The sequence below is a fragment of the Chlamydotis macqueenii genome, chromosome 3 (assembly GCF_036417535.1).
Source record: "Chlamydotis macqueenii isolate bChlMac1 chromosome 3, bChlMac1.mat, whole genome shotgun sequence".
NCBI lineage: Eukaryota > Metazoa > Chordata > Aves > Otidiformes > Otididae > Chlamydotis > Chlamydotis macqueenii.
The window spans coordinates 104,208,177-104,231,943 of NC_141558.1; the positions used below are offsets into that span (position 1 = coordinate 104,208,177).

The 23,767-nt window shown below is 45.4% G+C and overlaps 1 protein-coding gene across 1 annotated transcript in view; it reads right to left on the bottom strand.

Annotated features, from left to right (window-relative positions):
• Positions 1 to 23,546, bottom strand: part of SLC22A3 (solute carrier family 22 member 3) — a 32,019-nt gene extending 8,473 nt beyond the window's left edge. Inside the window, exons 1-5 of the mRNA XM_086743402.1 lie at positions 22,920 to 23,546; positions 10,583 to 10,686; positions 8,448 to 8,602; positions 5,107 to 5,272; positions 3,957 to 4,074 (exon numbers count right to left, since the gene is read on the bottom strand). Of these exons, the coding sequence (XP_086599528.1) occupies positions 3,957 to 4,074; positions 5,107 to 5,272; positions 8,448 to 8,602; positions 10,583 to 10,686; positions 22,920 to 23,333 (957 nt within the window). The 5' untranslated portion in view covers positions 23,334 to 23,546. The remainder of the gene's footprint in view (positions 1 to 3,956; positions 4,075 to 5,106; positions 5,273 to 8,447; positions 8,603 to 10,582; positions 10,687 to 22,919) is intronic.
• Positions 23,547 to 23,767: the final 221 nt, after the last annotated feature.

Here is a 23,767-nt window from a genome sequence, read left to right on the forward strand (position 1 = left end):
CCAAAGGCATTGCTCAAGAGTTTCAGTGGCTCAGCTAGAGCTATGCCCAAAGCTTTCGCCCTGTATTTGTTTTTCATATCATGAGGTAGCACAGATGTTTTTCAGCAAGACTTGGCTGGATGTATTTACGCATGACTTACTTTGTCATAAATGAGTGACACAAAACTTCATAAGTGGGCAGAGAAACCCCCACATTTCTTTGAATTTCATTTCTACTCCCTCTTGCTTTTCTTCTGTAAGCAGAGCCAGAAGTTTTCTTCAAAGAGCTGCCACTCCTGCCGCGTGCCAGAGCACTTTGTGGGGCAGGTGGAGGTTGCTGGGTTTCTGCGCTGCTCTTGCACTCCCTCATATTATGGTTATAAAGCTGCCATGACTGTGTTTATACGAGCAAGCTGCCAGCCATCAGTTGTGACTTTGTGCAAATATGGTTTTAGTTTTCCAAAGGACTAAAGATAAATGCAGCACAGCCACTACCATATATTTTTATGTCTTAATAAAGTCATAATAACTTCAAGCATGACTGAGCATTTTCTTATGGGTGAAAAAAAAAAAATCTCTGCAGAAAATCAACTCTTTGTATGGAAAAAAAATCCTCTTTTTGTTCTTTGAAGTCAAGGAGAGCTTTGCTATTCACATCAGTGTAGTCAGGAATTCAACAACAGGGCCCAAGTTTCCAAAGATACACTGTCTGAAAACTCTGGAGGAAGTTTTATAGACAACTTGTCTGGCATTTTTTATGTCCTACCAAATTACACATCAGTTTTTCTGCAATAATTTTTAAAGATTTCTCATAACATAAACATGTAATTCTGCACAAACTTAATTCTGCACAGGACAGTGCATCCATACATGTCTATAATACAATAGTTAATGTATGATAGAAATAGAGATGTCTACATAGTAGACATATATATAAAGGGAGAGAGCTTTTTGATCCACAGCCCTCTCAAGAAGCAGCTCTTACTCAGCTGGTTGCAGTCCATTGTGCTTTTGGACAGAGACCAAGAATGAAAAAATTAGCTTGAAAGAAAAAACATGCTAGGATAATTACAAGCAACTGGGAAAAAAAAAGAGCTTAGAATTTATGATTACTTTAATGAGTTCTGGGCAGAGCTGAACTGTACCAGTGTCGTAACTCACAGAGCAAAAGAAGCAAATGTTTATCTGTTTTCATACAAAGGTCATCTGTGGTTTCTGCGTGCCAACAAAAATGCAAGGCTCCTATATGCAGAGCCATGAAAGGGACTTGGCCAATGAAATTGTTACAGATATATTGGAAAATCTTAGCCAAAACGCATTGATGGATAAAGCCGCTCTCTTCTCCCTGTTCGTCCACATCCGCAGCACTTTTCATGCAATTCCAAAGTCGCTTTGTGAAAGTGAATTCTGATATGAGTTAATATGAGAAATACACTTGATCTGCAACTAATGCGCTTCCTGGAGATGATCTCTCTCCTCTGGGCACAGCACCAAGGATGACAGACATTTTATATTAAAAAGGTCCTAGGAACAGATCCAGCATGAATCTGGATGTGTGGGGGTTAATTTGCTGCAGCTGTGAGTGGCTTAGGGTCATAAGCAGGGACACTTCTGAAAAAAAAAATAAATATGACTTAAAACAAAAAGCAGGGAAGGACACACATCTCCATTCTGGTGTGACAGTTTGATAATGCTGATGTTTAAAGAGGGGAAGTGGGTGTAGGGACACAGAGCTGAACGTGAAGGGGAGATGCAGCAGCACAACCTTCCCACTATGTGTCTTGGGCCACACTCGGCACTGGGTAATGCTGACCAGGATGGGGGAATCTCAGGGGTATATATGCCCCAGCCAAGGATAATAAATGGATTTATTTTTCTCTCTTCTTAGTCAGTCTTTTCAGTTTGTTTTGCATAAGATGCTACTCCAACGTGACTAGAAAAGCTCATTCTGCGTTGTGGGACAGCTGAGGGTGATTTCCTAACCTTGGCTGGTATCACAGAGATGCCTTGGCTTCCATTGGAAAAATGGTTCACTAATTGCTGGCCTAGCTTGCTATTGCTCATCAAAACTCCTTCTGTCATGTTGTTTCACTAATGCCCAACAGTCTTATCCGGTATATCTCATTTCTTGGCCAAGGAAGCTATAGACAACCTTTTCCCCTGACAAATCGTCATCTCCATCATTAAAATTTGTGTGCTCCCCTGAGCAACATAACATTCACAGAAACATCATTATAGCAACGTTATGGCACTTAAACAAGTTGTTTATGAATAAAGCAGGTGGCTTTATTCATATGAGTATGTTTCAGCATACTCATCGCTGCTGATAGGTCTAGTTTTGACTCTACAAAATCGTTTTCCCAGAGTCTTACATCCTAAGAGCCATTGTACAGTTTAGGGCCCAGCTTTTCTGAGGAACCTCTGGTGTGAACTTTACCTTGCCAAAACTGTCATTAACATATACTTAATTAAGTGGAAAGATAGTGGAATATTGGTATAAATCAACTGGCCACTTCAATACTCCTTCTGTTGCCACATGCCTCTTCCTCTGTGCACTTCATGCAAGGTCTGTATCTATAGTAGGAGTGGTGCAGGGCTGCTTAGGCTGGCTGGTTGATTTATGAAGCCTGTTTCTCACCAGGTAAATAAAATCCTATGGATTTGGGAACAGCTATCTGGTGTTTCAGAAGAGTGCCAATAATTACTACTTGGGTTTCTTCTAGAATTATACTCTAAGATTTTGGTGAAGCAACTCCACTTTTTTTATAAACTAGTCTAAATGCCCAGGTTCTGCCTTGCTTAAGAAGACCAATGAGAAAGACCTAGGTAAGATACCAAGCTGTGGGAACCCAGGTTGCCAACTACCTGTTACAAAGCACGCACATTACGATGTCCCTTCCTGACAGGGTGGGACACATCAGTCTCCTCCAAACACTGCCATCCCAAAGTCTTTGTAGTCTCAGTGAAAACTTAGTTAAAAGTCACACATGACAATTCTGTCTATGTATAAAAATGAATGTATATGCATATGCCTGTATGTAGGCATAAAGGATACTACTAGGTATTGATGGACATTTCATGAAGGTAATTTCTTTTCAATAAGAAAATAATAATTTATTTCTGAAATACTTGTAGTGTATTCTGTATGCCACCTCGGTGCTGCTGCATGCTAACAATTTACAGGTGTTTTCCTTACTTCAAATAATGATTTCTAACATTAGTATGGCTAGCATTTAGGCTCCAGACCTCGTTTGTTACAGAACAGGAACCTTGTCCACGTCTGTTGTCGTCATTGGACCATAAGGCCAATGCCATGGTAAACACAACTGGAGAACCAGGGAATGCTGCCCAGCACAGAACAAGGTAAATGCTGCAATGACATGACAGTGTCATTTGAAATGCATCAGTCCTTTCACATCAAGACCATTTATCAAAGGACTATAATTCTAACATATATTGTCCTATTTTGTAAATACTGATCTTGGACAGTGATTCCCCTATTTTGAATTTTGGGGCATATTTTCCCCCTATTCGGATGGAATCAAATTTCTACTTAAATTCCAATTTTCTACATCGTCTTCTCTTTGAACTGTAAAAGTAAGTTCTCGCATAGGAGTCAGGGAAGTGGATCCTGCTGTGTCCACTCTGTCAGCTAAAATAGCAGCTGCTGTGAAATACCATTGGCCCTCGGGCTAGTTTCTGATATTTCCCACAAGTTTTTAGAGTATGAGTGTTGCAAATGAAAGACCTGATTCATTGTTTTGCAAACTTCTGTTTTCAGACCATGTCTTTCCAGTCAGTTCACTTTTGCCCTCTTGCAAATAACAAAGTAGGCATGGGACTGACAATCTAGTTCCAGTGTGACACATCAAGAGTTGCCCATCCCATAAAGAGAATGAATTTTAACACAACTGAACCTTCAAAAGATTAAGAAAGTTTAGGAAAAAAAAAACTCTAGCTCAAACAGATGACAGTACCTCTGAGTAATGTGGTGAGAGATATTTCCCATTGTGTTTTGCAATATTGTGCATTATTTTTAATGCCTTCTCTCCCTTTTTGCGTGTCAGGAGCCAACGTGGAGATTCAGGAACCACCCTGTAAGAACAAAGAAGTCATAAATAGGGGTTTTGCCCTTTAACACGATAAGTAAACCGAAGTCCTTTGCCTTTTGCCTGTGTAAATACACAGCACACAGATTTTTCAGTCTTTGAGATACAGAAACTCTTGTGGACTGATTTTCCAGTCAGTCTCCTGTAAAATATCTGATTTTTGTGGGCAAGAAAGAAGAAAATAGACTATGAATACTCTGCAAAGCTAAAAAAAATAAGAAATCTAACTATTATATTTGCACAATGGATGTCAAAAGTATGATAACCAACAAGCAAACAAGGTGCCCGTAGAACAGCAAGGAACAACGAAAGTCAACACTAAACACATGTAGTACCAAGTACAGGCAGACCAGGAAACTTCTAGCTGTATCATTGTAAGATAGACACATATACGCACTCAAATGTATGTGTATTTTACAAACTGAACATAAAGCAACACTACTGATTGGTGCTCAGAATCATCAGATTAAGATGATTCACAATTTAAAAGTTCGCAATAGGCAATGTTTAAGGAAACAATGTGCAGGAAGAAGATATAAGGATTTGTTTCTTTGGATCCGTCCCACAGGATGGCTGCAGTCCAGTGGGACACCACAGTATAGTGCTCTGCTTTCTCATTAGCTGTACTGCCCATCTCATGGGAACTGTAGGGTAAGTTCAGGCCTGAGGTGAGTACATAATTAGAGGTAAAGGTGATGTCCCTTGGCTGATGGGAAAAGCAGACTTCGGTCAAATTAATCAGATAAACAGCCAGACCCAGGCTAAGCAGGAGCACAACAGGATTCTGTGAAGGGCCAGCTGTGGTTGACAAGAGAGGCAAACCCTGGGCAGAAAAAGGAAAGCAGTGTATATCTGCAATTTACTAAAGAGATTTTAAAATACCAAAATCAACAATATGCAAATATCTTCTTCCGAACCTACAACATCTTGCACACTGGAGACTTGGGACCACAGCAGTTGTCTCAAGGTGCTCCAATAGCAGTAGCAATAATGACAAGAGCAATGACTCCAACATTACCAGTAGTAGAGCAGGAAGAGGAAGTTGGGCAGTGAAATGGCCAGCTGGATCCCCTGCCAGGTGGGAACCAAGTATGCAATTCCAGGGAGAATCATAATTCCCAGGGTGAAGAACATCTGAATCACAATCCCAACGATGCGCTGGTCAGAACCAACGATCTCTGTCACTGAGCAGAGAGAAAGCCAAAATAAACAACAGAGAAAGAAACCTAATTTGAAAGAAAAATACTACCGGTGGAACGTCAGGAAGGATAGTACTGTATCAGTCTGTCTAGCCCGACATCTTGCCTTCACAAGTGTAAGCATGTCACTGAGGCTGTCCAGGGGAAGCATAGGTAACACTTCTTCATCAGTTTGCCCACTGTTCTTCAACTAGGGGGGTTTCTGACTGTGTGTTTACTGATGAATTAAATAGAGTCAGAACAGGGGTTTGAGACTGTATGATCGTGCTTAGTGGTAAATTGTTAGCACTCTCCCTGCCACAGTTTTGACCCGTGTCCCAGAGTAGAAGATCCTCCAGGCAGAGGCTGCTCCAAGCAGGTAATAGGGGCAAGGCATCCATGGGAAAGAGAGTTTAGTCATACCATGCTGGTTGCTCTGAGGGGTAAGGTATGGTATGGTCCACAGCTTGTTTTATTTATTAAAACAAACATAATCTTTGCTGATTTTTTAAAATCCTTTGTTGGATTTTTTTATTTTGTGAATGTGTCTAATCACTTCTGAAACCCACATTAAGCCCATAATTCAAGCCAGGAGATCCATAGTTAAGACGAGCAATGCATTAAGAAGTAGCTCTTGTTTATATCAAAACTATCACCACTACCTAGCCTTCAGATTCAAAGCAGAGTTTTACCTTACAGAATCACAGAATCATAGAATGGTTTGGGTTGGAAGTGACCTTAAAAATCATCCAGTTCCAACCTCCCTGCCCTGGGCAGGGATACTTTCCACTAGACCAGGTTGTTCAAAGTCCCATCCAACATGGTCTTGAACACTTCCAGGGACAGGGCATCCACAACTTTTCTGGACATCCTGTTTCAGTTCCTCACTACCCTCACAGTAAAGAATTTCTTCCTTAGATGCCCTCTTTCAATTTAAAGCCATTACCCCTTGTTCTATCACCACATGCCCTTTTCAAAAGTCCCTCTTCAGCTTTCTTGTAGGCCGCCTTCTGGTATTGGAAGGCCACTATACCTTGGCTTATAATACAGAATTTTTTTTTTTTTTTTTTTTTTTAGTTTTACTAAAGAAGACACAATTTTACAAGTAATGGTGATTCGTTTCAGCTGGCAATGTGGGGAGAGATGATACCATTACTATTTTTATTGACTGTTCATCATGTCTGCACAGCACAGGGGCAACTCTGTTGCCTAAAGGTAGCTGCTCAGCACTGGCCCAGGAAGAGCTTGGTTACATGAAAAAGCAAAGTGAGGTTCTTGGTGCACTCTGTTGTGAGTCTCAAGCCCAGATCAGTAGCGTGGGAGTTGTATTAATGGCAGCTCTCCTCCTGATGATCTGTACATGCCTCTTAAAAGATGTTAGGTTGGTAAATACTCTGGATATCTAGGGACATAAGAGTACATCCCTGAAGGGATTTAGAGGGAATGACTCTCTCCGAGAATTAAGCACCTTGCCTAGGCCTTCAAGATGCAATATCTCTGAACCTTTCCCTAAAGTCAGGCAGTCTGCTCTGGGCATTGCAAAACATTCCTTTGTGTTAAAACTTGGCCATTTTAAGGAAGCCATGAGTCTGTCATAAAACATTGTGCTGCTTAGAGCACTTGCCAAAGTTTTAGGATAAGATCTCAGTTTAAAATTAGGCCATGTGTTTGGACGTGAGGGGAAAAAGCAGCTTCTGGCCCTTTCACTGGATCTTGGACCTGAGCTGCTTAGCAGTGTACCCTTGTCCTGACAACTTAGGTGCTTCTGGGCTTTCTTTAGATACTGAGAGGGTTAGACAGGGGGTTGGACGGAGCATGTTTGCACCTACGTCACCACAATGTTCACAGGTCTCGCTGTAACTGTTTACATCTGGTTGCAATTCTGCTGTCACTCATCTAAATGACACCAGGAATTTTTTAAAAAAATGTCACAAGCCTCACAGACTACAGTGATGTTTCAAATTTTTGCACTACGCAACGATAGCACTATATTTTGGATCATCACAGAGATTACTGAATGGCTGATTTTCTTTTTAAGTAAATCTGATGTCTCGTCTCTAGCAGGATGCTTTCCTTAATGCCATGCTATTCCATGGTCTAGAGAGGAGTTTCCCTAGCAGAACCTGGCAGTCATTCAAGCTGCCCCAACAATACCCATTACTCATATGAGAAGCTTCATTGCTGGGCTATGACTATAACCTATCAAAAAGTCTGGATCCCTGCTGTTTCGGTACTGTTCGTAAAAAAAGCTTCCCCTCCTTTTCCCTTTTCAGGAAATAATAACCCTAATATGGACCCTGGTGTCCAGCCTGGTGCTAAGCAAAGCCTCCCAGCTAAAGGATGAAGAGCACCCATCCAAGTGTCTGTCCTCCCAGTGAGGAAAAGCAGTTAACTCCTCTGAGCAGCTGTGGAAGATGCTCAGACTCTGCCAAAATTAACCATGTCCCTGTTTGATTTGAGGCTTGCACTGTAGATTTTTATCATCTTGGTGATTTTCTATGTAATAAGAAAACGTTTATATACACACATTCTACTCCTCCGCCTCTTAATTATTTGTATTAATCCCTCCCCATCAGAGTCCATAGATTATATAGCCATAAAAGTCCTCAGATAACATCAATAGAAAGAGCTGCATTGCTACTGAATTGTTTATGGCCAGCTGCACACAGGCATATTCAGATACCACGGTGATGGGTACAAAAGGAGAGTCTGGACAGTTCTGAAGGACGCATCACTCTTGTTAGCCCACCCTAGTGCATTAGTTCTTCCTCACTTTTGTCTGTTGGTCGTGCAGGCATGTACACTGCTACTCATTTCCATCTCATGTCAGTTCTGAGTAACGGAAAGAGTGTGCACTTGCTGCCATTCTCAGAGGCCGCCTCTGTACCAGCAAATCAGCAGATGCTGCCAGGTAAGGAAACACTGGGCTGTTTTGCTGCTAGAAGTGTCCCCAGCATGGTCTGGACACAGGTCAATGACTGCTTCCACAAAAATTTGGTTGAGGCATGAGCCTAGACCATTACAATTTGCATGCAGCCTTATCTTGGAGGACAAGTGCATTAACTAGGATGGACTTGGGTTACTCATTGTCTGCTGACCCCAGTGCCAGTGCTTTGTGCCCAGGGGAAAAAAAAAAAAAAAAAAAAAAAGAGTAGAAAAGAAAGAAGACAACAGCTCTCACCGATCACGTAGCATGTCATCCAGGTTCCCTTGCCAAACACACCTTGGAGAAAACGGAAGATCAAAAATACAGTAAAGTTTGGTGCGAATGCCACTATGATACCACATATCCCAACCCCGAGACAGGAGAGCAAGTAGATGAGGATTCTGCCGTATCTGTTGAAAAAGGAAAAGAAAGTGAAAATCATGAGAAGCCACAAAGATCTTTTTTTCCTGCTAGAAATTTTAATGCTAGATCTGAAAGTGCCTTTTTGAGACTGGCTTTGTTCCACAGGGAAGCTGCCTGAAACTTTGTAGTCCTGACCCTTGGGATATGAGACTCTTTTATCTGCAGTAGTTATCACTGTCTTTATGTCACTAATTCCAAAACTAGTGATGTTCTCACTAGTCCCCCTTTTGTTTTAGAAAACAGTTTATCTTTTTGTAGCTAAACTATGGTCCATATGTTACTGTTCAGATTTTTGATCCAGTTGAAATACGGACAACTTTTGTTGAGGATTTCTGTTTTCATAAATTTGTCTCCTAATAGTAATTACAGCCCCCTCGGAGGTAAGTAATTTCTTCTTTAATTACTTAATTGATTTTCCAGTGTTTTGTTTAGGTTTAAGATCACTTGTTTGCAAAGTCTGATGAAGTATTCATGAGTCTCATTTTCCAACCAAAAAAAAATCATTATTAATAGTTGTGCCCAAGGTAAGCCATAATTGAAAGAAAAAAACCTCAACAAAACCTCCTTGTAGTTTCATGGCAAACATGTCCTTGGAGCACAACTAGAATTTCCATTTTGATCTCTTCTGAACTGTTATTGTTGCTCTTATAAGAAGAAGAAATTGTGAAAATTGATGTAGCTGTTTATCTTACAGAAAAGTATTTACGAGAAAATTTGTTTGTTAATTTTGTTCAAAACTTTTCATGAAAAGAACTTATGTGGGACAAAAATCAGGATATCTTCAACCAGATTGGTTCTTTTGAGTGCTGTCAAGGAGACAAGAGTCCACTGGTGTGGCTGCAGCACATTCCCCAGTGCTATCAATGTGCGACATTCATAGTTGCACTGTAGTTACCTTATGATTGATACACAAGTACTCCTAGACATATTATTTTATTTTAATAATTAGCTATGACAGTCTTCAGGTACTATTATCATAACTGCTTTGCCAGACACTGAGCAGAGATATCTTAAGTTAGCCAGTGCCATGGCATCTTTTCTGCCTTACTTTATCTGTTATTACTATATTCTTCCTTGGTAAGATCAGGTTTTCCTTAAAAGTATTTTTGTTTGCTAGTTCAAAGTTTGTTATCTGAGATTACATTCCAGATAATTTTGTAAGTATTCCTGCCTACAAAGAAATCATACATTAAGTTATTATTACTATTATTACAGGCACCAAAGGAAAAAAAAAACCAGGCAGAAAGAACGTGTCTTATCACCTGAAGAAACATTTCTGCCAGTGAAATCATCAGTGGTGCTCTCAGTCAACGCATAGGTTGCCTACCGTTAATTGTCAGCACAAAGCACAAACCAGGCTTCCTCTTTTAAGAGCAAAGTAGAGCTTGTGGGAGCTCCCTGCTCTGGGGCAGGGTGGCTGCTCAAGCCTGAATATCACCCACATCTTTTCCTTGGTATTCACCCAATTCTAACACAGTTGAGGGAGCTGAAGGGAGCTGGAGGGAGCTATGACCTCAGTGGTAAGCATATGAGTCCAGCCTGTGAATGGAGAGAGTTACCATACTGAGTCTTTTCCTTCTTTCCCCAAGTAGCTGCTTTCTTCATCAATAGTGCCTATTAAACATCCTCCAGTAAACACCAGTCTGGAAAACTCCTCTGAATGCTTCCTTTTCATTTCTGTGTCCTTCTGCCCTTCCTGGGTCCAGATGTGCACAGAAAACATCAGAAACCACAAGAAAAGCTCTTTTCATGACATTTTAATGTCCAAACAGGATCAGTAAGTACCATTGCATGAAGTTTCCAGCCCAAAAGGAAGACTACATTGGCTGGGCTTTGTTAACCCCAGCTGTCGATGTTTATCCAAAGTGAACTAAACCTCCAAAGTGTTGACATACACTTATTGCAGGTGACACTACAAGTGATTTCACCTCCAAAAAAATCAAAGGACAGCAGCGCTTATACACTACCTGTCTGCAGCGTAGCCCAGGGTGAATGCGCCGGCCAGAAACCCCAGATTGAGGATAGCCTGTGAGAGATCCAGCATCCAGGCATTGCCACACACAAGGTTATACTGCGGGAAGAAGGGAGAAGCATAAACACCCCTGGTAGGTCATTCATCATCCTCAGGGCAAAGCGTTATAGGAACTGTGTAAGGCCAGGTGGGAAGGGGAAGTTCAAATGTGCTTGTTCAACAGCAAGGACCAGTGGGCGATGGAGCCGCAGCCACAGTAAACACCCTTCAAGCTATTGCAAGGATAGAGGGAGAGCTCCTCCTTGCCAAAAGGATGCTGTGTTTCATACATCAGTTGTCCAGATATGGAAGGCAAATCACTCTTTCGCAAACCAAACAACGCTGTTAAATACGTTGCCAAGGCAAAGCTATGACTTTGTTTAGCGCAGAATAAGGGGGGGCAGCTATAGCCAACGAAAACATCAGCTTGTAGAAATGGTTTAGTTATTTTCCTTAGTGCCTTCTAGATAAAAGCAAAAACCTGTGGTCTCTGAGGAAACTGAAAACAGATCTCAGATCAATTTCAGACACATTGAGTATGTATTTTCTTGGTGTAGCTTTCCCAGACTTTTCTATTCCTTATACAGCAGTAGCCGTAACTCCCTAATGCAACGTTACACTGGTGCACATCTGAAGAATTCATTAACGGAGATGGGGACAGGCGGGGGTGAAGGGAAGAGGGAAGTGAGTGAGAGGAAGGAAGACAAAGAGACTAGAAATTAAAACTAAAGTGAAACTGAAAATAGTTATCCAGACAGCACGTCACTGGAAATTACTTTAGACGTTCTTTGAGAATAAAGAAATACCAACTGCTGCCTGCCGAGTTCTGCAGACCTTACGGGAGCTGGGAGGTTTCGATCCATACCTGGGGCAACCTTAGGAACAGTGCAACTTCGGGACCAAGGGAAGCCACAGAGAAGAGCAGCTGCCACCATTTATCCTAGAAAGACCTTTTTGCTTTCAGACATGAGCTGTAAGAAATCCTTGTATTACTAACAAGGTGCTGGTTGCTGAAGCAAGCACAGCACATTACACTTGTGCGCACCAGCACATGTACCACAATACCAGTGCTCAAACACTGGGCTGGGATAAGATGGCCAAAGGGTGGGTTAGAAAGAAGGTTAACAGCCTCTTCTGCGGCTCACAATTCTCCAGACTCTGAAATTTAATGCCACGAGTCCAAGCTCCATCTTAGCCCATTTGCATGCTGTAATGCCCAGCAAGTATTACCTGGGCCTGGGATTTCAGAGGTGCCTACACAGGAGATACAGAGGGCATCCAGCCTTGGATTTCACTGACCATAAATCTAGATCCAAAAAGTCTTAAGTGTTTATTTATGTTTAAGAAACCGTTTATTTTAATATCCTGAACTCCACACAGGTGGCACTCACTCTGTCACTGACAGTAACTACAGCAGAATCATTGTTTTTCATTACAGTGATTTTAGTGGAAGTCCAGGATTTGGAGGTTCTTTTGTACCTTTTTGCTTTTCTTGAAGCCACAGGTCTGGGTATTTTGTGACAGAACTGAGCAGTTTCCAGCTCTCATAATTGTGAAGAAAACCTTGGCTCCTAACCTCACAGGTCCCCAACCCGATAGATATCCCAGCCCCACTGAATTTGAACAAAGTCATGGTTTTGATGTCAACCCTGTTACTCCGCGCAGCCTGACGTGCTGCATTTCAGCCAAGCCAGGCCATCAGCATCTGACTTCCACTCCTGTAAATCTTGAGCAGGAGCTGCAGAAACCTCAGCTTCCTCCGAGAGGAATAAAACCCCCTCTCAGCTGTCGTACTCAAGGGCTATTGCAATGCTTTCCTAAAATAGCTGGAACAAGGAGCAACACTTTCAGACTTCAATCACTGCTTAACCTCTTGCTTCTTGAAACTATGACAACCCTGGCAAATAGTACCAAAAGGTGCAGAGTTGTTTTGTGAGAATGACCCTTAAAAGATGATTATAGAAGGCAACGCAGCTGACTGTGCTGACAGCAGAGGTTGGGGCTCTCAGAGAAGCATCTGCAGCCACCTATACAGGGCAATATAGTTTACCAGAGGGCTAAAAACCAGCTAGAAGAAAATATCAGCTTCAAAAGTGCTCTGTTATTTCATGCCATTTCCTATTGGTGGCTTCGGAGCCGGCTGTGATGTGCTGTTTTTTCCCAGACACCTTTCTGCACCCTCGGAGGGGGTCTGTGCTGCCTACAGGCTGTTCTGTGCTATGAAAACCCTCTCGTGTTTTCCTGTCGGAGATGCTGGGGGCTGAGCACAGCCTGGGTGGAAAATCAGCATTAGGAAGCTGCTCCAGTGACTTCGCTCAACGCTTGCAAATACAGAGTGAGCTGTTGCTTAGGGTTACTCCTGCTGTTGCCCACATCTCCTGGGATTATTAAATACTTCAGGTAGGAGGGGACTTCTGGAGCCTTCTGATCCAAATCCCCACTCACAGCAGGATCTGCTTTGAGCTTACATCCAAATTCACATGCCTTCTTCAGTCAGGTGCTCAGCGTCTCCCAGGGTGAAGGCTCCACAGCATCCCTGGCATCACTGACCTTTCAGAGCCTAATCTCCGGTGGGGTTTTTAACTGCCCTCTGCTCTTACCAGGCTGAGGGCATTTCCCTGCTCATATTATTCTGGATGCCAGCTTCTTTTAAAAAATTGTTTACAGCGATGGAGCGTGACAGAGGCCAGCTTCAACCTGCATCTGTGCTCCAGCTGTGAACACTGTTTAACACAAACCTTCACAGCGTTATATTCTGCTTCCAGCAGATGCTTGTTAAGTGATGCTGGGAGTACCATTCCTCAGAGAGAGAGGAGTCCTCACACCTCTCTGCTAGCAGTTCCCAGGAATAACAGAGAGACCTGAGCCCATGATCTGCAGAGTGAGTCGTGTCCCAGTGAAGGTTGAGATGTCTCAGCACATCACAAGTGGCTCAGCTCCTTGAAAGATCAAGACCTTGGAGAGAAATACCAGGCTGGTAGATCAGCAGGGAGGGCTTTGTACAGGACCAGGTTTAAGAACCCTTCACAGAATTGCTTGAATCAGAGAGCAAAATTTCCTGTGACACTTGGGATTGCTCCTGAAGATGGTCACGAGAGAGGACTCCCCCTCATAAGCCAAAGTAGCCAAGGAGAGAATGGAGAAGGGAGTAAGTGTTATTGCCTCACCACAAACAGCAATAAATTGGTGTGGCCACAAAATTAAAAGGTGCATGTAACAGCAAAACAGTTAAAGCAATGTCAAAATGAGATGATGCTTACATGCACATAAAATCCCTAAGTAAAAGCATTGTAAATGGCTTAAAATCTGCTTGCCCCTAATTTTCATTGTCCATTTCAGAAACAAAGCCCCAGATTTCTAACACCTACAAACTGCACTGGGATTACAGCTCTTCTCAAGCTGATACACCAGGTTTCCCAAGACCCAGGAGGCTACGCCAGCACCAAGCGATGGCAAAGGGAGCGCTGTCAGCGGCAGTGCCAGCCGAGCGGCTGCTCCCCAGGAGGAGAGGCATGCTTCCTGCTTTGCCGCGGGACAATGTTGACCTGGCACCCTCAGCACACTGCCTAGCCGCTCTCCCGGGAAGGACACTTGCCCTTCGAGGAGCGTAAGGAAAGCTACAAAGCTACAAAGGCAGCCAAGGAGCTCAGCTCCCAGAGTGGCGGCAAGTGGCTGCACCGGGCAGCGCTGGGCCCGTGTCCCGGCAAGCAGCCAGCATGGAGCTGCCAGGAGGGACCAGCCGCAGCCCCCGCTGCAGGCACTGGCCTTCAGAGTTTATACTTTTGATCCTTTTTCAAAGGGTATATTTATTTTTTAAATAATTTGATCCCTCTTTACTGTAAACAGGCAATGAATAAGCTGTCATGAAGGAGAGCAGGAGAATGAATGCGTGCCAGAAAGAGAGGGGGAAATATCTTTACTGGAGAGGACTCTTTCATCTGAACAGCAATTTCACATGATTTAGGTGGCAGCTGAAACTAGCTCTTGGCTAACAATATAGTAAAATACTTTAAATATTCTGGAAAATAGGAAAATATACAAAATGTCTAAGAAACTCTGAGCTCTTTCTGTTGAGATTAGTGACAATGAGCAAACTGTACTCCCCCAAGTTAGTTCTGTGCTTTGTTATTTTCTAAGTATTTAAATAACTTCTAGTACAGATAAGCATTCTCAGACCTTTTCTGTTTGCTTGACGTAGCGCCTAGCATTTAAGTCATCACCCCACTAATGTCTTGCGTTTTGCTTGCAAACATAACCTTTTGAGGGGAATGTAACCTTTAAAAGAGAATTGCACGCCCTACAGACCTTTTTTTGATCCAGGCTGCCTGTCAGACCCACATCACCACTTCAGCTGTGACCTGGTTTGGTTGTGCCTAATAGTTATCCCTTATCCCCATCTGCATCACTTGGAAGAAAAGCATCTACATTTGTTTACCCAGGGTTTCAGCCTGTTTCCAGTTAGCCAGGACACTCCTCCAAAACGTCTCCCATGTCCCTTGCTAGCAGCCCCCACAAAAGGGAGAGGAGTGGTGCCTCCTCTCTGTTTCTGCATGGCCATATGCCCACCCATGCATGGGCTGATGTTTGCACCTCTACCACGTGGGTTGCTCCTGGCCCTATGCATGGGCCCTATGCGGTCCACATTGTGAGGAGTTCACTGACCAGGAGCACTTCCATGCAAATATCTGGTGATATCAAGGGGCAGAAGAGCTATCCCTGCCAGTAACCATCTCCCTCTGTGAGTAATAGGAGATCCTGCTCCCTGAAAGTACATGTTCTTCTTGTAACACACTAAAAAAATCCCAGCATACGGTCTTTAAATTTCACAGACTACCCTCCTGTGACCCTGCTTGGTTTCCAAAATTGGTAACATTGAGAATCAAAAACTCTAGGGCTCTCTATCTGTCTAGGCCACAGTTGTATGACTTTGGTTTTCACTGTTTTCTTTCTGAATGCTTGAGCTTGGCACCTCCAGGGAAGAAGAGCAGTAGCTCACACCAATTGAAAATAAGCTGCAGAAGAGACGCGAGACCGGTGGCTCATTGCTGAGCATCACATAATCCTCGGCAGGCTGGCAGCCAGCTGAGGTTCCCCTTCAGAATCATCACCTCTACGGCTGCAACAGCACACTCCTGCAGCTGCTGCAAAATTTGGGACAATTCTGGAGAAACAGATGTTGGGGGAGCAGGCCTCACCATCCAGTCCTCCCTGGCCATTTTTAGGTACTTCCACACTGTCCTTGCTATGCATGTCTATGCTGTGAAGTAAACATTTCTGCTTTCACTTCAGTAAGCTCAGCCAGGATAACACAGCAGAAAGGGAATATCACCATGTCGTTTTTTTTAATCCCCTTTCCTGCATAGACTTGAAATGTAATTGCTAAAACATTTACTGCAGTGTAGGGGGCAGGATATGGTAAAGGAAAGGAAAGCCTTAGGTATTTTTGTCCCTGATCCTAAGCCTGTTTGTTGACCTGTATAGCACTGGCTACACCTACACCTTGTTAAAACTTCACCAGCTGGCTCCTCATTGCCATCATCAAGCGGGTGAGCTAGCTCAGCTGGCCAGCTCCAGCTAAGGACACCTCCTCTTCCTCAGCATTGCCACGCTCACAGCCGAGCCCCTCACAGCACAAGCACAGGCAGCCAGCACAACCCTGCGACTCATCTCTGCACTCAGTCTGCTGTATAACAAAAAGCATTGTGTGCCTGAACATGGCCTCCTTCCATCTATGGAGCTGACTGAAAAAGGTTGCACTGCCCAAACTGATAAACAATCCACATCTGCACTCCTTTCCGCTTAGCCTTGGCAATGAGCTGCCATCCTGAGCAGACATGTGGTGCTGCCAACAGAACCAGCTCCTTCAGGACATCCCCCTCTAGAGTGTCCTTAACAGACTGGGGAAAATTAGTCCCTGACAGCCTTGCAGGATGGGCAGCCATACACTCCTGCTTGGAAATACATGCCTGTGACGAATGTTTTCTCATGCGCTAGAGGCTGGAACACCAACGCAGAGCCCCGGTGCAGAAGGACAGTGGCAGAGGTGCGGCTGGAAGGAACTGCACTGGTGCACATTGCTGATGTCAAAAGCAGCACAAACCACCTGAGTGAGATCTCTGTTGTGTCCTTCTTTTTTCTTATATTTATCTGTGGACAAGGCAAGAGGGAGGTGGAAAAACTTACCATCTCCTAAAGAGGAGAAAACAGCAGCTGCCCTAAAAACAGTAAGAAAAACCAAGGCCCAAACCCTCAGCCAGTACCAGCTAGCTCGATGGCAGAGACAGAAACGTAGCCCACTGGCATAACCCATGCAAGTATCTGCTCCAGCCCTTCTAGTGCAGGGAAAGCTTGGTTAGAGCTTCATAAGAAATATAGCAATTGCTGTTCCCTCTGCGCATCTTTCTGCCCTTTTTCCCTTTCCCTCTGCTGCTTAGTAGTAATTCCACCATGATGGTGGAAATAAGACAGGGTACTGCCATGCCAATGACAATAACCACACCAGATCAACCCTTTGAGGGCAAATTGCATTGTTTATTGCCTTGGAGGAGGACAGCAAAGCAACCAGCTGTGCTTTATCTACCCTGACCTTGCCTGCTAAGTTATCTCCTGCTCTGAGGGCCTGTAAAAACTATGAGACAAACATTATTGCTTTGCTTACAGGTTTCTCTGCAAATGCTGGCTGACTCCTATTTTCTGAGACAGCTGGCAAGCAGAGGAGTAAGAAGATTTATTCCCAGCAGGTGCAATAGGATCTGTTCAGATGATCGTTTGTCCACCTCAGACCTCACACTTTGGCAACAAGTTGTTTCCAGGTCTCCAAATGACATCATCTACAGCATGAAGACTTGCTGCAGACAGGGCATATTGGAGTCAGTCCCTTCTGCTCAACTCCTGCCAACAAAGGCTGCTAATAAGCCTAAAATATGCCAGCTGTACTGTAGCTGCTGATGACCATGTGGACTTCCCTCTTCCTTTCATCCACCACCACAGTCCATTCAACCTGCAGACATGACTGCGATTCATGCATGTGCCTCTAGGAGTCATCACTGCCAAAAATGCCTGAATGAAATGGCTACAGCTTTGCAAACTGTTACCAGCCGCCCTTCTACAGAGTGCTGGACTTTCTCCACTGGGACGAAAGTACATAGTGCCAAAGCCCAGAAGTATTAAAGGTCAGCAACTCAGTCTTCAGCACAGTTTCCTGAAGAAATTAGGTTTATTGACCTCCATATGTCCTGGGTATAAGTGTCCTTCACAAGGCTCACCTGGCCAGAGATGGCAAGCAACACACTTCCTACTTCACAGAATCACAGAATCACAGAATTATCAAGATTGGAAAAGACCTAAAAGATCATCCAGTCCAACCATCACCAATACTTCTCAGCTAAATCATATCCCTCAACACAACATCCAAACGTTTCTTGAACACCCCCATGGTCGGTGACTCCACCACCTTCCTGGGCAGTGCATTCCAGTGTCTGACTACCCTTTCCGAGAAGTAATATTTCCTGATGTCCAGCCTGAATCTCCCCTGGCGCAGCCTGAAACCATTGCCTCTAGTTCTATCACTGTCTACACGAGAGAAAAGGCCAACCCCTAGCTCACTACAACCTCCCTTCAGGAAGTTATAGAGAGCTATAAGGTCTCCCCTGAGCCTCCTCTTCTCCAGACTGAACAATCCCAGCTCCCTCAGCCGCTCCTCATAAGGCCTGTGCTCCAGACCCCTCACCAGCTTCGTAGCCCTCCTCTGAACGCGTTCCAGGGCCTCAATGTCTTTCTTGCAGTGAGGGGCCCAAAACTGAACACAGTACTCGAGGTGCGGCCTCACCAGTGCCGAGTACAGGGGGACAATTACCTCCCTGTTCCTGCTAGTAACACTGTTTTTGACGCAAGCCAGGATGCCATTGGCCTTCTTGGCCACCGGGGCACACTGTCGGCTCATGCTCAGCCGAGCATCAATCAGTACCCTCAGGTCGGTTTCCTCCACACAGTCCTCCAGCCACTCCGCCCCAAGCCTATAGCGCTGCCTGGGGTTGTTGTGGCTGAAGTGCAGGACTCGGCATTTGGTCTTGTTGAACCTCATCCCATTGGCTTCAGCCCAGCTCTCCAGCCTGTCCAGATCCCTCTGTAGGGCCTCGCTACCCCCACGCAGATCCACACTCCCAGCCAATTTGGTGTCATCTGCGAACTTACTGAGGGTGCACTCAATGCCCTCATCCAGGTCATCAATAAAGATATTGAAGAGGACAGGCCCCAGCACCGACCCCTGGGGAACACCACTTGTGACCGGTAGCCAGCTGGATTTAACTCCATTCACCACCACTCTCTGAGCCCGGCCCTCCAGCCAGCTCCTTACCCAGCTACTTCAAGTGTTATGGGGGGAGACCTGGGCTCCCTTCCAGACCCCCATGCCAGAGCATGAAGCTGTGGCCTCCCCAGTCCACCACAGTCCCGTGGCACCCCTGCTCTTCCTCCTTCTCCACCTGCTGCTCAGAAACGCCATCCTCTCCTGCCCTCCTACCCCTCTTAAGTAGCTCTGCTGTCACCAGCCTTCTCTCTCAAGCAGTGCCAGCCACCTCATACAGCCAGCATCATTTCAGATGGCATCCAGCTGGCATGAGCCAGGAATGGATCTAGCTTGACAACTAACCCCTCAGCCTCCCTCTCCAAACAAAATCTGAGAAGCCACTGAGTTCCCATCCCACCACTGACGCAGGCAGCTGCGTCTTCCACTGTCACAGGGAGCGGGGCGAGGCTCACTCAATTAAACAGAAGCACATTGCACTGGATCAAGGTCCCCTCCACAGATCCACCACCTGTGACACCATTGCGTCGGAGGGGTCGCTGCCAAGTTTGACACATAGCAGAGGACTTTGCTGATGCCTCAAAACCTTTACATCATCCCAGCTCCAGTTTGCTCAACTCTAATTCAGGCACTGCGGCGCTGGGCTGTGTGTGCAGCACCAGTGGACAACTCCTCCTCTGATCTGGATTGCCTTCACAGAAAAGCCTGACCTAAAGCAATGGAGCAGACAGACCCTTCAGCATGTCACTGCAGAAGTAGAGACCTTCCCTCAGAGCCCATTAGACATCAAAAGAAGATTTTAAAAGTGAACCTTTAGGAGTGCTCTCTCACCTGTCACTAGACCAAGCTAACTGGTTTTGCCATGTCTTTCTCCTGTGATGATTTCTTAATAGATTTTGCTCTCCTCCTCAAATCCTGAAGAAGCCCTGGTACTTTTTCCCAGCACCCCTCTGTACCCCAGCACTAAGACTCAGGAGTCCCGCAGCAGCAGATGATGCAGCAGGCACCTCAGGTACTGCTTACAAAGTAGTGGGTGCTTTTTATCACTCCACATTCCCCCTTTTTCCTCTGCTTTCTTCTGTTGATGCTACTGTGAATGCCTTTGCAGAAGACAGCTATCTAAGATCAGAGAGCAGTCAGCAAGCAGCGTGATCCTGTCATGCACAAACCAGAACAACGAAGTCAGGTACTGCAATACCATACATTTCACAACTCCTCATGAATCAGTCCCTCCAGCCGTATGTTTTACAGTCTTTGGGGTGTTCTGAACTGATTGCAATAGCCTGCGGTTTGGCTGCCAGACCTGCTCTGTGGTACGACATCTTTTCCCAGGGAAGGCTTTACACACCAGCATTTACCCTCTGCCTCCCCTACCACGCTGCAAATCCACACCAGATCTGCACTTGCCATGGGCCTGGAAGAACTCTTTCAGTATCCTGACTTCTTTCCCCCCCACTCTGCTCTTTTTCCCTGAACATACTTCCTACAGATTGTCACGTAACTCGTCCTTTTAGCTTTGTCTCCCAGGTCACTTCCACTGCTGATTCAGCCAGACATAAAGCGCCAGAAATCTTAAGATAGTTGAAAGAAACAGAAAGATTTCTGCACACATGGACAAAATTAAGTATTTACAAGTAGACACATGAGAAAAGATGTGTTTGGTGAGCTGGTTAAACAGAGCACAGATCTGCTTAAATTGAGTCATGATTTATTAGAGCCTCAGCCCAGTGAAAGGAGATTAAATGAAGTCTGGGATTCAAATTGTCTTTGCTGGATGTGTAACATAATAATATATATCAAGCTCCTTTTAATAACTGATCTCAAAGCAATTGGGCTAGGACATGCTCACATCGTGGGATGCGATTTGTCTGGCAAATGTTGCAAAACTGGGAACAAGACGCAAAAGCCACAGGTCCCAACCACGCGTCCTCCAGCCGAGGTGCCCCTGCCCAGCGAAAGTCCCTCTAGGAGCAGTGGTGACACTGACAATGGGACCTGCTGCCCCAGCATAGGGGACAGACCACCCCAGCCTGTTGCTTTTTGCAGACTGTTATTCCCTGGCTTTCCCAATGTGTGACACTGGAAGCACAGGTAGGGAGTGTTTCCACAAGCATCCCTTCATCCCTCCTCCCTCCCCTGGCCCTAGAGGGCCTCCCCAGGAGCAGGGGGAATAAGCTGCAGTTGAACAAGGTGTTTGCCAGAGAACATTTAACCTTTCACTCCCATTTATTGCTGCAGCACAAACACTGGTTTTGTTTTCTCTTAGCTATACCCAGTGGCTCAGCGCTGCTGGAAGATCACAGTGGCTTTGCTAGATACACAAACTGCTGCCATAAACGGACTCTGAGCACAATCTTATGGACACAACTTAAATGCTTTCACCTATAGCAAGGCTGAAGGGAAAAAAAAAAAAAAAACCAAAAACAAAAAAGGAGCAGCAAAAGAAAAGGAATCTCTGTATTTTTCTTTCTAGGCTATGAGTGGAATGGATAGCACAGACTGCCCAGGTAAAAGACACCATGACCTAACCCCTTATAGAGGTACCTCGGAGGCAGCAGCATAACCTTCCCACTACGGCCGCCTCCGCAGTTCGCTCTGGAGCCAGGCTGCAGCTCCTGGGTGGCGTTCCTCCTCCTACCCACCCAGCCACTGCCAGCATGGGCAGAGGTGTGCCATTCCCAGGGACCAAAGTTTGACACCAGCTCCCTGCATGTCATTTGCGTCCCGCCCAGGAGCCTGGATTTCGATGATCCAACAAAAAAGCCAGTTCTGAAGCTTTGCACTAGGGCCAGCCAGGTGCTCTGGTTTATCTTCTCCAGAGCATAGCTCCTGGCTAAAGCTGCTCAGGTCGGATGTGGCACTCAGGGCACAAAGCTGCTGCTCTGAAGAGCCTGAAGCTTGTGAGCAGATCCAGTGGTTCCAGCTGGAGGAGGGAAAGATGGTGAATTGAAAGGCCAGGATAAGCAACACTTTTCAGTTCAGTGTTTGCTCAGGGCTTCACCTGCCGTGCCCTGCTCCGTGTTTCACAGGGCATAGCTCCAATGCAAGCACCTTATTAAAAAACAGAGCAGGAGGCTCATGAGACCAGCAGGAGCCAGACCCCACGGTTGTGTTGACACATTTTGTGGTGCACCTTGACTACTCCCTCGCCAACCCCTCTAAGCACACCTCTTACTTTTCATCACTGCATTGGTGACAGTTTCTGTCAGGATGACCTTAAAATACAACACTCCTAGTGTGCAGCCTGTGTGCTGGAGCCAGATCACAGCACATCCACGACATAATTACAGATTACACAGAGGATCTCCTAGGAAAGCATCTTACATGGCCTTTCGCAGCCTCATTACAAAGCCACTACGTTTGCCAGCGCTTACCACTAGCGGTAACAGGCTGCTGTTCTCTGACTTTGACATTTCAGGAAAAGATGAATGATAGCTTTGGTCAAAAATGTGTGTGGGTCGGTTTTTTTCTTTAGTAAGCATAATCATTTCTGCTGAGTCCTGTCAGATCTCAGAATGGCAGTCTGCCATCAGGCTTTTTCAATTATCCTCAGACTTAAATGCTCAGTACTAGAAATACACGGAACAGATAATATACAGTGATCCGGATCGTCAAGTGGTATCAGACAGCCACCCTTGGGGCTTACACCACCAAAGTTACTGGCCCAAAATTGAGCACCAGAAACCTCAGCTGCAAGGACTAAACTCTTTATTGTAATCTGACATTTGTCCAGCAACACAGCAATCTCTATGTGGGGTGTTTGGCTTTGGAAAGCCACCCTTCAGATCAGCTCACCTTTCTCTAAAAGTTTGACGCTGACACTTGATCATACTCATTGTCCCAATTTGCTTGTGACTCAGAACGAAACAAACCCAGAAAGGAAAACCAGCCACCAAAGCAAAAACCCTTGTGCCTGCGATCCCATTTTACTGCCACGATCCTGCACCAGGACGGAAGCCGCTGATTAGAGGATGGGGATTTTCCTTACCTCACTGACGATGGATGAGTGGGGCTGTTTATACACCCAGTTATCGTGGCATGCGGCGAGCGGCAGGTTGCCCACACTGTGATTGCCGGAGTGGGCAAGCGGGCTGGTACAGCTGGCGGAGGTGTCCCATACAACATCCAGCCTCTGGCACTTTCCACCTGACGACCCATTCCTCAGGCCCAGGGGTACTACTGTGAAGTTTCGTTCTTCTTCCAGTGACCAGCCACATCGTTCGCTTAATTCAGCTGCCCCAGGGATCCTGCACCAGTAGTTGTCCGGTACCTGCCCAAGGAAAACCACTCCCGCGAACAGGAAAGAAAAAGTTACGCCCGTCTGGCAAAGCAGGAAAAAGACCCTCTTTTGAAATCTTCCAAATTCCCCGGCTTCCTTCAAAACCTCATCGAAAGATGGCATTATGTGAGGTGGTCTGTCCGCTCAGCGCAGTCCGAGAGATGGCAGAGTTTGCTTTCACACTTCTCAAGGACGGCTGCCGCTTCCTATGAATGTGACCGTCTCACCTCCCCTCGCTCCTCTCTTCTCATGTGCGGGCACACACACAGAGACACGCGGGGGTGCAACGCCCATAGCATGAGCGGAGCCGGAGTGGGGTAAAGCCGCAGGCAGGCGTGCGAGCGCGCGCGCCCAAGCGCACCCAGGGAGACTCAAGGCATGTCAAGTGGCGTGGGGCTCACACACAGCCGGGGAGGAGTGCGATTTAAAGCGCGCAAACATATTGTAGGAGAGGAGGGGCGTGCATTTCCTATTCATCTCGAATGTTAAACAGATTGTGTAATAAACCCAGTTAACTCCTTTGGGGCAGGCGAGCCCCAAACGCCAGCTCCCACCGC